This window comes from Saccopteryx leptura, chromosome 1 (assembly GCF_036850995.1).
Source record: "Saccopteryx leptura isolate mSacLep1 chromosome 1, mSacLep1_pri_phased_curated, whole genome shotgun sequence".
Classification (NCBI taxonomy): Eukaryota; Metazoa; Chordata; class Mammalia; order Chiroptera; family Emballonuridae; genus Saccopteryx; species Saccopteryx leptura.
Window position 1 is genome coordinate 91,352,012 of NC_089503.1, and position 14,669 is coordinate 91,366,680.

Genomic DNA, 14,669 nt, shown 5'->3' on the forward strand with positions numbered 1-14,669 from the left:
AATGGTCACCTGTTGTTTCTTCCTCTCTTTAAATATTAATTGAAAACAATCTATTTCAATTGAGTGTATTCTGGAAAGGCTGCATTTAATAGAATAAAAGGAAAATTAGCGTAAGAAAGATACCATAATATTTTTCTTTTATTTCTTATCTGCTTAGCAGATCACTATTACAGCCACTCTGATGCTAAATGAGGACTAGAATTTCCTTATTATCAATTATGGTTCTGAAAACTATGTCTGAAATGCATGAAATGGATTCCAGAGGAATATGGGAATGTGTTACAGCAAGGATCTGTCTCTATGTCCCTCGGTTATGTGACTCTTTATGACCGACTTAGGCTTGCTTGCAGTTCCTTTTTCTTTTTGCCTGAATAAAAAATTATTTTCAACCTACTTTAGAAAAATTAGTGAAGTAACTTTATATGCATATTTTAAAGTCATTTGATGATTCTTATTTAAATAACATGTAAAAACAATGCATTCCATAAAATAGAACACATGCTCAGATGGTCCTTACATATGTGGTTTAAAAAGCAATAAAGAAATTACATCTTCAGATAATTATAGAAAACAGGCAGTTTTAACAAATAAGGAAATATTGAAATATTGAAGACTATCTCTAAATATTAATTATAAAATGCCTTCTATATGTCATTAGAAAAAATTAATTTTACATATGACAGCATAAAGTGGACTTTACTGAGGGACCACATTTTCTGGAAGAAAAATGTGGATTAATTGTGAAGTGGGCAGTGAATTACCTATTGGTCAAGTGTTTATATTAAGTAATTATAGATATCTGTACACACATATATGGATAGCAGTGTGAAACTAAACTGTTTTTACATGGCCTAATAGATGATATTAGAAATATAATATTTTAGAATAATTTTGTAGGAAGCTTATTCCAAACATTTTTCTCAATGTAAAGTTTTTTTTTTCCTTATCCATTACTTTATTTTGCTTTTTTGTTTTCTATTGTGCTGTGAAACTGTCTTTGGATATGGCTAATAACCCTGTTAAATAACCCTCTCATGAAACGATTTTAGTTTTATCAAAGAAATGGTCTAAACCAACATATAAAATAATTGGGATATCATTTTATTTTTTTTAATCTCATATGAATATCTAAAGCTAAAATGGCATATTATAAAAATGCTTTTCTTCAAAATAAAAATAATAACAGATTTTAATTTTTGAAAGAAAAATTTAGTTTCTTGTGGACACAAAATAATTTAAAACAACTTTTTTCACCCAGTAACTTAAAAAAAAAAAAGCACATCTATTATCCTTGAATACTCAGCCTACATTTCAATCTAGTCCTTTCAGTGATTAAACTAACAACCTGATATTGTTTACTTTAGGAAGTATATTAATTATTTTACATTACTATTGTGGCATTTAGTCGGGGATGTGGGAACAGCTAATTATTTAACATTTAGCAGATGGCAATATAACTCTTAAAAAGAGATAATACTCTCAAAGTGTATGGTTTACTCATGAGAAATGTTTACTCTCCAAGTGGATGAGACTATTACAACATGAACATCATGAAAAACGATATCAATTACTTGAAATATTACAAACACGTTCTAAGAGAACAAACAATTTAATCTGATAAGAAGTGAAATAAGCAACACTTTATTAGTCAGCTAAATGACCAATTTTGAGTGCTACTCATTAATATGGGGTTGCTTTATTGTATTAGTTCATTTGGCCTTAACTAATCACCAAACTCGATATTTATCAACCAGCATAGGACAAACTGTACCAAAATTCTCTCCGTATCTATAAGACATTCTCTAGATGCAACAGAAATTACATTAAATACTGGGAAAGCCTCTTGAAAGAGATAGCTCATTTAAAAACTGTAACTTGAAAGCAAGAAAGAAACCAAATGCATGGAAAGCAAAAGCCCATTAAACTCTGTAATAAATCCTTTTAGAGAATAATTAAAATATGCTGCCTCTATTCACCTACAGAGATTAACATGGAAAAAATCTCACGTAGAGGGGTTTTGTTTTGGGGTTGTTTTTGCGAAGTTCACATCACATGCAACATGATTTCCTAGAGTTTAATTACTTTATCTAAACAGTCAAATTGGCTATATGATTTGAGTTTCTAAGTAACATCCAATGTCTTTTAGAATCAACACAAAATTCAAATAGAAGAACTTTTCCCTAAAATCTGCTACTAATTTTCTCTTGACTATTCTGGAAACAGACTTCCAGCTTAGGAAACAGAACCAAACATGGAAATCCTAGATTCTGAGACCAATTAAATCAAACAAGCAAACTAAACTCACACAAATCATAAGGGAAATAATAATTAATCCATACTCTGTTGTCAGGAAATCAGTAGACAAAAATTAGTGGCTACTTGTTGGTTTGTTCATGTCATTTTTTTTTCCTTCTGGGAATAAATTTTCCTTTCAGTCTCTTTTAGATTGTTGACATTCTCAGCAAAGGAATTCAAGACACAAGTCTTTCTCAATTACTAGTAAATTTAAGATATTACTGTTTTGAAAAGAATTCCATGCAATTGGTTGATGATGATGTAGGTTATCTGAGAATAAATGAACTGTGAAAGTGAACAGCACTAAATACCACATGTTTCATACACTTTGAATTTAGTTACTGTTGCCTTTGGTTTGGACTCTAGTGGAAGGGGCTACTGGATGGCAAAATGAGAGGTTTATTTAGCAACTGGGAGAAGCTTAAATCCTCATTCCTTCTAACATCTTAACAGCTGTGCAGTTTCTTACAAAATATGTTTTATCGTTTCAAGAAATGCTGTTAACCTCGCAGTTTTAAAACTGAATGAACAAGGCCTCTTGGACAAATTGAAAAACAAATGGTGGTACGACAAAGGAGAATGTGGCAGCGGGGGAGGTGACTCCAAGGTTAGCCTCAATGTCACCAAAAGCGGGTAAACAGTATGTAAAGTAATAGGTGCATCTGCTGGGAGACTTATAGTTTGGACCTACTAATACCATTCAGAATGGCTAGTCAAGTCCCTTCACAACTTAAGTATGCAATTACTGTCAAAGCAAAAATATTTGCAACCGTTATCAATTTGGGGACACACTAACTTAATTAAAATAGTTACTGAAAATTGTGGCTCTGAAGAAGTTGTGGGTCCAAGATGGTAGTTCTATAAACCTTGGTTTTGAAAAGCAGGGAGGGATGCTAAGTTTTTGAAAAAACAATTTGGCGAAGAGAAGAGAGCAGAGAGGGTCTGTCTTTTTTGTTCACCAGAAGTTCTGTGAAATGTTTTTAAATAGCAGCAATAACTTGAGTTCACCTAGATCTATGTACTTATCAGAAAATTATTTCTCCATCTAAACCTCACAAGCTTCTATTAAATAATAAATCAAAGATAGTCATGTGAACTAGAAATTTTTATCTCCCATAAATGGATCAAACTACAAAAGGAGCAGACTATAAAAACAAGACCAACTCAATTTGTTTTCACTACCTCCATGTCATATTTCCAGCTTCATAAAATAAACTTTTTAAAATTTCTGAATAGTTTCAAAAGAATAAAAAAAGTATACAATTAACAGATTATATCTAGTATCCCATAACCTTTCTTCACTATGTACAGTCTGAAAGAAAAGAATACAAAGATGAGATTATTCTGACTGAATTTTCTTTTCTTACATGCTTTCAACTGGTATATAATATTATTGGAAATTTAAAGGTATACAGTCTTGTGTGCCTTTAAAATCTAAAGAATTGCCAAAAACAAGAAATTCTGCTTCACTTCAGATTCTTAATTGGACTATCATTTCTCTCACTTTGCCACACAACCCACAAAAGTATTCTGTTTTCAGGGAGCATCTGTCAGACAGTTGGCTGTTAACTTCACCTTCTTTCAATGCTGCACACTTTCTCCTCACTTCCAATCTGAAGAACCTTTCAAATTCAGTTCACTTGAATATTCTCGTCTAATAACCAACCCCACTGCAGGAGGAAGAAAGATTAATTTTACCAAATGAGTATTTTGGCCATAGAGGGAGGCATGAAAGAGAAAATATTCACAGAATTGTGTGGACCCAATCCTGATCATCCATCTCCTTATTCTGAGAGAGAATCTGAGTTCCTGGCAAAAAAGAGCAGAGAAAGGCTAGAGAGGGTTCTTTGGATTTCCTTTGGGGTGGTTCCCCTTTAAGACACCTCCATCTGAAGCACCAGCCATATGTTTTTTTAAAAAATATTTATTCTTTTTATACTTTGGAGCCCTAACTTGCTAGAATGTTCCAATAGTTTCCATAAAGATATAGATAGATGATATAGATAGATGATATAGATATAGATATAGATATAGAGAATTATTCCAATTTATGCTAATAATCTGTCCCTTTGTGCAAACTAGCAATGTATGAAAATGTGCTCCAAGGGCACCAGAGAAAACACCAAGATATTGTATTTTATTAGAGAAATTTAATTGCAAATTTGATTTTTAATCACAAATAAAAAAGTGTAACACTGCTTAACAGGTAAAATTTCCCCTCCAAAATATGAATAATGAAGTCCAACCTGAGTGTACATAAAAGACTCTTTCCAGAGGAAAAAAATAAGCAAGCAGAAGCAGAAATGGACACATAATGGAAAAATCTGTGTGACAAAAGTCAAGTTAATTTATTTAAATATGGTTGGACAACTCAGTTGGATTTTAATCTGTTTGCATGCAACACATTGTTTGATACATAATGGATGTGAAGTAAATATTTGTTGTCCACAGAAATAAATATGAATTTAACCTGGTAATTTTCAAACAGCTTGTTCTCATATGTATTCAGTACATTCACCAAACATGAGCTACAAAATGATATTCTAAAATGTTATTTCAAATCTTAACAAGTAATTTTTCTAAAATGTTATGAAAATTTAACCCAAAATGTTCCCCTAAATGAAATTGCATAATGTTCTGTTTTCTCTCAAGAATTTTGTTTTCATACTAAAAAACATTCCTCCTACGTTGTATATGGATGTAATATTTATCACCGGAAAACTAAGTGGTTATAATCTAAATTTTAATAATGCCCAACTCTGAATGTGTAATGACAGGTGACACTTATATGGCTACTTGACTTAACTTTAACTTAGTTCAAAGTAAATTACCAGGAGGCAGTTGCTTTTCCATTTCTGTTCTGTGCCTTCTTCAACTGACTGATTTTCTATTTAGACTTACCTTGCACCTGTGGTTTACTTCCTCAAAAGAAATAAGGAGCAAAAGCGCTGACTGAGAGCATGCAGGTCGATTTTAAGCCTTTGCTGAGCATAAAGCCAAAGCAGAAGGACAGATTAAATAGTTGTAGGGGAAGGAAATGCACATTCAGACACCTCAGCACAAGCATCTGAAATCCGGTGCTATCTGATTTTCAAATACAGCATCTTGGTAGGGGAAAACTGAGAGGAACCGTGAAAAGTGTCCCACACAGGACCAGGTTCCTCTGAGGAGACAGGTGATTCACACACCCAGGACTGTAATCAGGAAGGACATGTGCAGCCTTCAGTTCAGCAGCAAATGCTGAAACCTCTGCTTTCGCTGGGCCGTGGCACCAGTCTCAGTGACAGAAAGAGAATTACCCGCTGCCCCTTCCCTCAAGGAAATTAGGATTTCATAACAACTGAACAATACAGAGTCACTGTGGCCACTTCCAGTCACACCCCACAGCTGCAAAATAATCACCCTCAGTGCTCACCTGCTAAGACATCCCCAGAGCGTGGAGTTCTGCACACGGCAGCCCTCAGCCAAGAGGCTTCACGCTGAAATTTAAAATTTTACAAATGAAACAAGGGAAAACATTCTACTTCTTAAATGGAAATTGAAGTGGATAGGAGTAATTTCTGGGGTACTAATTCATTTGAAAACTCACTCATTTGATAATATTAATATTGTGATGTGGTCTTTTTTGATGATCATAAGAAATTCATACTCATCCATGTGAATAAAATAACAGAAATTTACTAATTGACAGTGAACAAATTTAAGAATATCATTGCAATGTCTAAAACTCATTCTCTCCTTTGAGTAATCTGATACGTTTTAGCCTGAGCACAAACCAGATGTAGAGTTTTATGTCAATTTTTTATGAGTTATTTAATCCTGGTTTTAGATGAAAATTTTGGCAAATGCCTGTAATTGCCCATGATCTATGAAATCATTAATTTTTTTCTGTTTGTTTTTTACTCTACTCTCCTTCTTTGTATATGAAAATAGGTACACACACACACACACACAGATGTGGATACTCATTTAAAAATCATTTTGTAAATGTAATTACCAAATAATGTGTCCTTCAGGAATTATATTAGATCACATACTACCCAGTTTTTAAATTAGCCCTTTGAAAAATGCAGCCCATTCCTGGACTTTAAAATATGTTATAATTAGAGATAGCCTACTTCCCTTCCCCACCGTCATGCAAACCAATACAAGAATAGAGGGATTATTATGGACAATATGAATTCATAAACGGGAGAAAATGTTGTGGTAAACAAAAACCACCACGGGAAGCTAACCCTTGGAGCAGGGATCTTCCAGGAATAAATTCTTTGCTCAGTGTTTGACAGTCCACCAGCTGACCATCAAGTTTGATTAATAACATTCAAATTTACAATCTAAACTTACCTCTGAAACCAAGTGACTGGAGTGAATAGCAGAAGCAACAAAAAGGCAAGGGAAAAATTAAGGGGGTGGGGAAAATTAGGACTTTAAGAAGGGAGAGAGATAGCCAAGGGCAATCTTGATCTAATCCTCCATTTTGCCTTTAACCACCCCTTCTAGAAGAAAGTTGGAAACTGCCTTCATTTTCTTTCTCTTTTCAGCTCTAAATTCTCCTCCTCCCACTGTGCCCTATTCAAGAAGTACAATATAGGTTAATATAAGGTACCTACACAGGTTTAAAAAGGCTTTGGCAAACTGGCCTGGGAATCGAAAAAATTCTTATAGTAATAATCAAAGGTAAAAGCTTGTTCTGGAGTCTAAATAATCTGAATGTAGAAACTTCACAGAGCACTAAACTCTCAGTAGACACCTTGGTAAATACTGTTTTACAAAGATGAATGAAAAGCAGCTTTTGTTTTCAAGGAGTTCACAGTTCACCAACCAACCCAAAGGGTTGTTTCATAATACTCATTTCATAAAGGGAGGTAAGGGGTGATGTGTAAAGGTGGAGGGAGTAGTTGCATAGATAGCCCCTGGGTTGGGGCTAAATTAACCCAGCAACCCGATTAACCATAATCCTCACCCCACCTTACCCCTCTTCACTCCAAATTCAGCTTTTAGTAGAAAGTGTTAATTCATGCTCATGTTAGAATTTAATCCCCCCCAAATAAAACAATATTCTAGGAATGTGGCAGATGCATATTACTTCTTAAATGGAAAAATGAACCTTGTAAGATCTTATAACATTCATACAAAAATTAAATTGTTTTAAGAAATCTGATAAATAAAAAGAAAAACATATTTTAGAAACTTTTTTTTGGAACCAACAGTACAAAAATGAATGGGTTTCAGTTTAACTGTTAACCAGAAAACTCAGTTAACCAGTCACCCCATTTCTTGAGTCTCCTGTTATTATTTTTAATTGCACAGCTATGAAGCCAGACTCTTCCAAATCCTGACCTCATTACTTCCTAGTTGTGTGAAAAAAAATGAGTTAAGCTCTCTGTGCCTTGCTTTCTCGTTTGTAAAATGCAGATGATAATAGTAACTAAACATGTTAAATTCTTTTCACAATGCATGGTATGTAGTAAGTGTTCCATAAATGTTAGCTATCATTATCACCATCATTATAAATACACCTAATTTTGTAGACAGGTTTATGGATTTCATCTCCTGTTAACCAAATAAATGTAAGCTGTGTTTCTCTGAATGTACATAATGTTTCCTAGAAGAAGAGAGGCTTTAGGAGATACAGCCAGACAAAATGATTGTGTCAGCCTTAGAAATGTCAAGAAGAATGTAACATGTCTCTCTCTGAATGTTTATAAGAGAAAAAAAAAAACAAAAAACACCCCCCCACACAAAAAAATGCTAGGAGTTACTGCTTCTAATCCATCTTCTTACCCTTTGTTTTCTATAAACAGAGGTTAACACAGGAATGAAAGCTGAAAGAATTCTTAGTTTTCTTGGAACATTGATGCTGAGTGATGACTGGCCCTTTCCTCCTTCAGACTCCCATAAAACATTTAGTATTGAAGGATTCAAAGAGAGTAGAAAAGAAAAATGGGCTTTTACAGTACAGGGAGTTTGTTTATTGATAAAAATCTTGTTTACCCCTACCTATCAGGTATTTATTGGTAAGAATTAGTGAAGTTTATTATAGTCACTGCCCTTTGTGCTTAGAGTAGATTAATGTGGCAGACACAGATGGATGAAAATTACTTCTGGTGAGATTATGTAAATTAAATACTGCCGTTCAAAAGGAAAATATCAGCATGGGCTTATACTTTAAAATAATGATGAGTACATTTGTATTTATACAGACCTGCAGAAGGTGGCCCTCAGTCACATGTGAATCACTCTCTTCTCTTCAGTCCTGAATGAGAGTGGCGAAGGAATCCATTTAATGAGGGATGCTATTAGACATCTTTTTATAACGTAAACTAGAATCCACTTAGCTGATCCTGATGCACTTGAGAAATGAAACAGGTGTGTCTAGCTTCTAGTTAAGTCTGTCTGTCAAACTTCAGCCACTTCTATTAATTTGGAAAGAGAGCAAAAGGAACTCCAGATTTTGAATGACTTCCACATTTGTGTTGGGAAACTACAAATGCTCAAGAAACCCAACCCAAGCCAATAGTTTTGGATTCACAGTAATTGCATACATCTTATTTAAAAATCCTCCCTAGCAGTATGTGCCTGTTACCTAAAGCGATGGAGCAGGCCCCAGTTGTATGTCTGATTCTAAACCTGGGCCTACAGTACAAGACATAGCACCTACTGTGGCCTCTGCTCTGTCACTTTGCCATGCGATTCTAATGTAGTTTTACTTGAATAACATAAAATAACATATATAATGTTATTTATGTTATTTTCCACGTGAAGAACTCCTGTAAACCTTGCCGTTTTGAAACTCAGTGAGGCAGGCGTCTTAGACAAGCTGAAAAACAAATGGTGGTACGATAAAGGTGAATGTGGACCCAAGGACTCTGGAAGCAAGGTCAGTCGCTGCAGTTCGGGGCCTCCTCTTGTGTTCACAAAGCAGTAAATGGGAGCAATTGTCAAAAAAAAGTATACGGACATAGTAAATCCTAAATGTTTCTGTACACACCGCCTAATTCGAAGCTAATGTCATAAATTTCAGCCACAGGGAGTGTCTTTTCAGGAAATTGCAACTTGCTCCCCAATATTAAGGCTTTTCAATAAATTTAAATTAACTACAAAAGTATATAAAATAATAAACATTCCTAATATTTTTCTCAAACTTACGTACCACTAATAAAAATAATGCTTTGGGCTTGTTTTTGATCAGTTTGGAGGCAAAGACCATGAACTATATTATTTCAAGAACAGATGTAGTCTCAAAACAAAAAATGGGAAATTGATCAGTAGTCATTCAGGAGAAGATTTTAAATATTAAATACATCTTATTCAGAAGTTCAATCTTTTGTCACTATATTGCCAACCATTCCACTTTAGTTTGAAGAGACCCTTTTATATTTTTGTGTTGACAGATCAAATGAGTGAACCTTTCAATTCTATTCAATCAAAGTGATTTAAATACACTAATGTTTATAAATAACAGCCTCAAATTCTAAGACCTTTATTCCATGAGTTTTTTTAGAAAAATGAAAGAACCTACAGACCTAATTTTGTTGAAAATAGTGTTAGAAATATTTGTATTTTAATTCTAAACAAAAGAAAGGTAAAAACTTATCAGTGAATCTAAATACTGAAAAATTAATAGATTGTAGTAACAGTTCCTAAAAGCCATAGTTGAGGACTTTTGAGGTCTTTTATTTTTTTCTATATCTTATTTTCAAAAGAAAAAAGTAGACAGATGGATGGATGATGGGTGGGTGGGTGGATGAATGGATGGATGGATGAGTAGATAGATAGATAGATAGATAGATAGATAGATAGATAGATAGATAGATAGATAGATGAGAACAGTCAAGTGACTAGCTTAAATAGGAGAGCTTCATTTAATTTAACAAAGTAATGTTAATTGATTCCTTTTTAGGGCTCATCCTAAATTTAATCACTTTTATCTGCCTTTAAACCAGAGTGGAATGAGACAAGCTTGGCCAAATAATGAAATAGTTATCTCAAATCCTTATGTAAAATCCTACAAGCATAAATACTTGAATGAGTATTTTAAAAATGAAGTTACCCTAAACTTTTGGCCCATAGTAGATGTAATGACTCAGTGGACAGTGGACATAGTAGTCTTTAGAATTAAACCCTTTCCTAATAAATTTTTTTAAGTGTCTAAATCACATTTTATACAAAACCTACTGTTGAAAAGATGATGGCCAGAAGGCATCCTTCAGGTAGTCTACTCCAAATACTTTCCAAATAATGTTATATTATATAATATGCATATTTACAATTTATGAAAGTTTTAAATTCGTGTTATAATTTTAATATCTTCCAAACATATACTTGACTAATTCTGAATTTATTAAGAGATAATATACTAAGGCTCGGAGAATAATATGTCTAAAATATTAATTGATTAAGCATATGTAAGCAGAAATGGAATTATATTTTTAAATCAATAAAAATAGTTATAAATTTATCAATATATAATTTAGTTCTCAATTAACCATGGTAATTTGTGTATCTTTAAAAGTTATATTTTTAAAAAGTCATCTGTGTGTTGTATATATAATTATTCCTAAATAGTAGATAGTACCCAAAAGTACATTTCCCAGAAAATTTCCCACACAGGTGTGACTGGAAGAACAAATAATGAGTACCCTAGCACATTATTTGCATATATTTGGTAAAGTAATAATGAACAAAATGTGAAATTGATAGCTTAAAAAAACTAGTTCCTTAATTAGGAATGTGAAGTTAGATTTATTCAAGAGAAACCTCAAACATTAAATGTATGTTTTAATGGCGGGAAACCAAAAGAGGTCCCCTCCCCATGTAATTGTGTCTTAAACATGTCCTTCTCAAACTAAATAATAATAAGCCCACTTCTGCCAACCTATGTAAATGTATAACTGTTTATTATGGTTAAGTATAGTGGTTTTCATAGTTAATAATGATAAAATATTATGAATTTTATTGAATGTAATTATACACAATTTATTGGTAACCATCATTTTATTTCTGAAAGCTACAAGCTTTATGTTGAAATCCGTAAATGTATAATACATTAGTGATTTGCACATATAAATAATTTAAGGTTAAATTAAGCCTTTATATTAATTAGCTGTTTGGATTTCATATGTTCTTTTACCTTCTGGATGTGACATTTCCACCATTAACTGAAATGTATTTATCCCCCCAGGACAAGACGAGTGCCTTGAGCCTGAGCAACGTAGCAGGCGTCTTCTACATTCTGGTTGGCGGACTGGGCTTGGCCATGCTGGTGGCTTTGATAGAGTTCTGTTACAAGTCCAGGGCAGAAGCGAAGAGAATGAAGGTGGCAAAGAGTGCACAGACTTTTAACCCAACTTCCTCGCAGAATACCCAGAATTTAGCAACCTATAGAGAAGGTTACAACGTATATGGAACCGAAAGTATTAAAATTTAGGGGTAGGACTTAGGGCCTACTATAGCGAGTGGGTGATGCATCTTGTAAACGCAGTGTTGTGACCTGTCTGTCCAGTGGTGGTATTGCTTGCTTCTACTTAGAGCTTTCTATTTTTGAAAATTTCAATGCAAAATGGTTTGGTTTTCTTTGGCTGCAGATGTACTGTTCAAAACTTTATGTTGCCAATAGATATCTGCATTGAAAGGGTCAGAAAGGCAAAAACAAACCAGCAGAATTGCTCTGTGCAATGATTTAAATAGTATATTTGACCCGAAACTTGAGAGAAATCGGAAATTAGATCTGGGTTTCCTTGTACGTAGATTAGGCTCTTCTCTAAAACAATCAAATTTTAAAATAAGTGTTAAGGAAATAAGCATAAAACCCAATTCAAATGCTCAAAGCTTAGACAGCTGCCAGAGAAACAGTATCTGTAGAAGCTCCAAGGCTCAACCAATTTTAATTCCTATTATGTTTTGCATTAGCCATCCTTCTATACTTTTAGAGAGTAAAACCCAGCTGTTTGCTCAGCTGACGGTAGTCCTTGAGCCAGACCTTGAGGCAGGAGTGATTATCAGGATAATGACTACAATTCACATTTATCAGATGAAATTCAACCTTTTATGTTCACAATATCACTAAGGTAAGTAGACATTTTAGGCAATAGAGCAGTTTCTCCATCAAAGATGATAGCAATATACGTGTTCCCTAGGAGGAACGCGGTAAAAGGTAAAAATTGCCATGAGTTAGGGATTGTTTTTATTTTTACAGTTTTAAATAGGCCAGAGCAGCCCCACTTTCACATGCGCCCTCTTCATGCCCCAGTAAAAAAAAATATAGGCATTCGGTGAAATATAGGAGATGGAGATCATTTTTAAGAATCTAGATGTCCACTACTTTTTTCCTCTTCTAGTAGGAAGTGGTTTTAAAATAAGAGCTAAAGACATTTGTTATTTCCTTTTCTAAAATCAGATCTCTAAAACCCATTTTCTAAAGTTATATATTATAGCCAACTAAATAGGCTGCTCGACTGACAAATGAACCTTTAAACCTACGAGCGACATTCCATGCTTGATGTACCCTAGGGTCAAAAACCTAATATAATTTTCATAATAAGATGTACATCTGAGGTTATGCTAAGTAAATGTGTTTAATTTTTATATTTATTAATTTATAAAAAAAGCTATTGAAATATTTGTGTCTTAAAACAGTATCTAATTGCTTTCATCCACGTCTAGAAATCAATGATTGAGTATAACAGCACATAGGTAAGCCCAAAGTGGTTCTTTCTCAACTTTATGGAAAAGAATTAAAAAACAAAACCCTCAATTCACTCAGATCAGGATCTATTGGGCATGATTTTTAATAGCAAAATAGCAAACTAGGATGATGTAAAGGTCTCTGGGCCATTATAAGAATGCTTTCATCTTAATATTTACAGAATTGAGGAGAGATTTTCCCAACTAAGAAAAGCAATACCTGATAAGTTTTCAGAGCCAATTACTTAGACTTCATTTTGGGATGAATTTTTTAAGATGTCTAAATTAACACTTTTAACCAGTTTATTAAAACTGACTTTTTTTTTGGCATAGCAAAAGCATCCCAACCATCAGCAAAGTCCAAGGGGTAAGAAGCAAAGAAAAGAAACAAAGAATATTAGAAAATTCTAGGAAGAAATGCTGATAGATGGCAGTTTATTACAAAATTCTGGAAAGTTGTTTAAATGAGTTGTAAATTCTCAAGTTATGCACTTACAATTTACATGCAATTATGTTTTTGGAGTCAGAACCTGGCATTGCAGTTCACCACATGAATTGCCCTAATAGCTGGGGCTGAGCTTTTAAGACAAATATACTTCATATAAAGATAAAGAATTTGTACCTATTATGACTTTTTAAGGCAGTGGAATTCAGGGTAAGTGAAGTGATCTGCATCTATAGAGAAACCTTAAAAGTAGGTTGTTTTTGTTACACTCCCGTATTAAGTGGCTTTTCTCTTTCAAAAATCTACTTGTCATAATTATACAAATATTTGATAATTTAGATAATATATTGTTCCCGAATCTCAAAAACAAAACCTAAAACTTTCAATATATGGTAGAATTCAACTTTAAAAGTGATCATCTTTCAATGAGAACACATACAATTAAGATCATGGTCATCAGTCACAATAATCCAACCAGAAACAGGCCATAAGGAAAATTTTAAGAAAATTTTCCAGTTTGCAGCCCAATAGGTTCACATCAAAATGAATAGAAATGATCTTTTATAGAAGAACTGGAAGATATAAGTGTAGTAATTAAGAATGCTGAGAACTAAGCATGCTGAGATTTAAATAAGGAGTTGACAAAGATTTATTAACTAATACACTCGGTTGCATTAATCTATAGAGAAGGAGAAAATACTCAAAACTACACGGCATCTTTCCTGCTTTGGATGTTTTCCTTTACTCACAAAGGCATCGACAAAGGAAAGGAAACAGAAACAGATTTTATGTCAAAAGCCTTCCACAAAAATTCTCAAAAAATTACACTGTTTTTATTCATTGCATTTTAGTATTTCTTCTTCAAAAAATGAACATAAAACTAAATGAAGCTACTAATTTTAAAAATAATTATCTATTTTACTTAATATTAAATGTTGAAAGGAAATCTGAAGGAACAAATTTAGACTTTGATCTTGGTTTGTTTTAATTTAGTGACGAGTAGGGTTTCTGTATTTTGACTTCTGATTCTGAAGATAAGTATTGATTTTTGAGTCTGTTCACTAAAGCAGAACTATGATAATGATCTGGTTTCTATCATAAATGTGATAGAAAGGTAATAGTCATTAACTAGTAATTTGATTTCAACTTTCTTAAGTTATTGGGGTGACTGATCTCTAAACCCTTTCATTTTAACAGTTCCAATCCAATTATTAATTTTATTATTTAATGTAAAATTATTCAA

At 33.3% G+C, this 14,669-nt stretch overlaps 1 protein-coding gene across 6 annotated transcripts in view; it reads left to right on the forward strand.

The window, feature by feature from the left end:
- The window catches only part of GRIA4 (glutamate ionotropic receptor AMPA type subunit 4), a 385,805-nt gene that overhangs the window by 367,615 nt on the left and 3,521 nt on the right, over positions 1 to 14,669 (forward strand). The window contains exons 14-16 of one of the 6 annotated variants that reach the window (XR_010749450.1): positions 2,788 to 2,902; positions 9,061 to 9,175; positions 11,480 to 11,610. Coding sequence is in view for 4 of the 6 variants with exons in the window: in XM_066371579.1 (XP_066227676.1) it covers positions 2,788 to 2,902; positions 11,480 to 11,725 (361 nt within the window). In the remaining 2 variants the exon portion in view is untranslated. Of the gene's footprint in view, positions 1 to 2,787; positions 2,903 to 9,060; positions 9,176 to 11,479; positions 11,728 to 14,669 lie in introns of those variants that run through there. The other 5 variants (XM_066371575.1, XM_066371576.1, XM_066371579.1 and 2 more) reach the window with 5 other exon arrangements.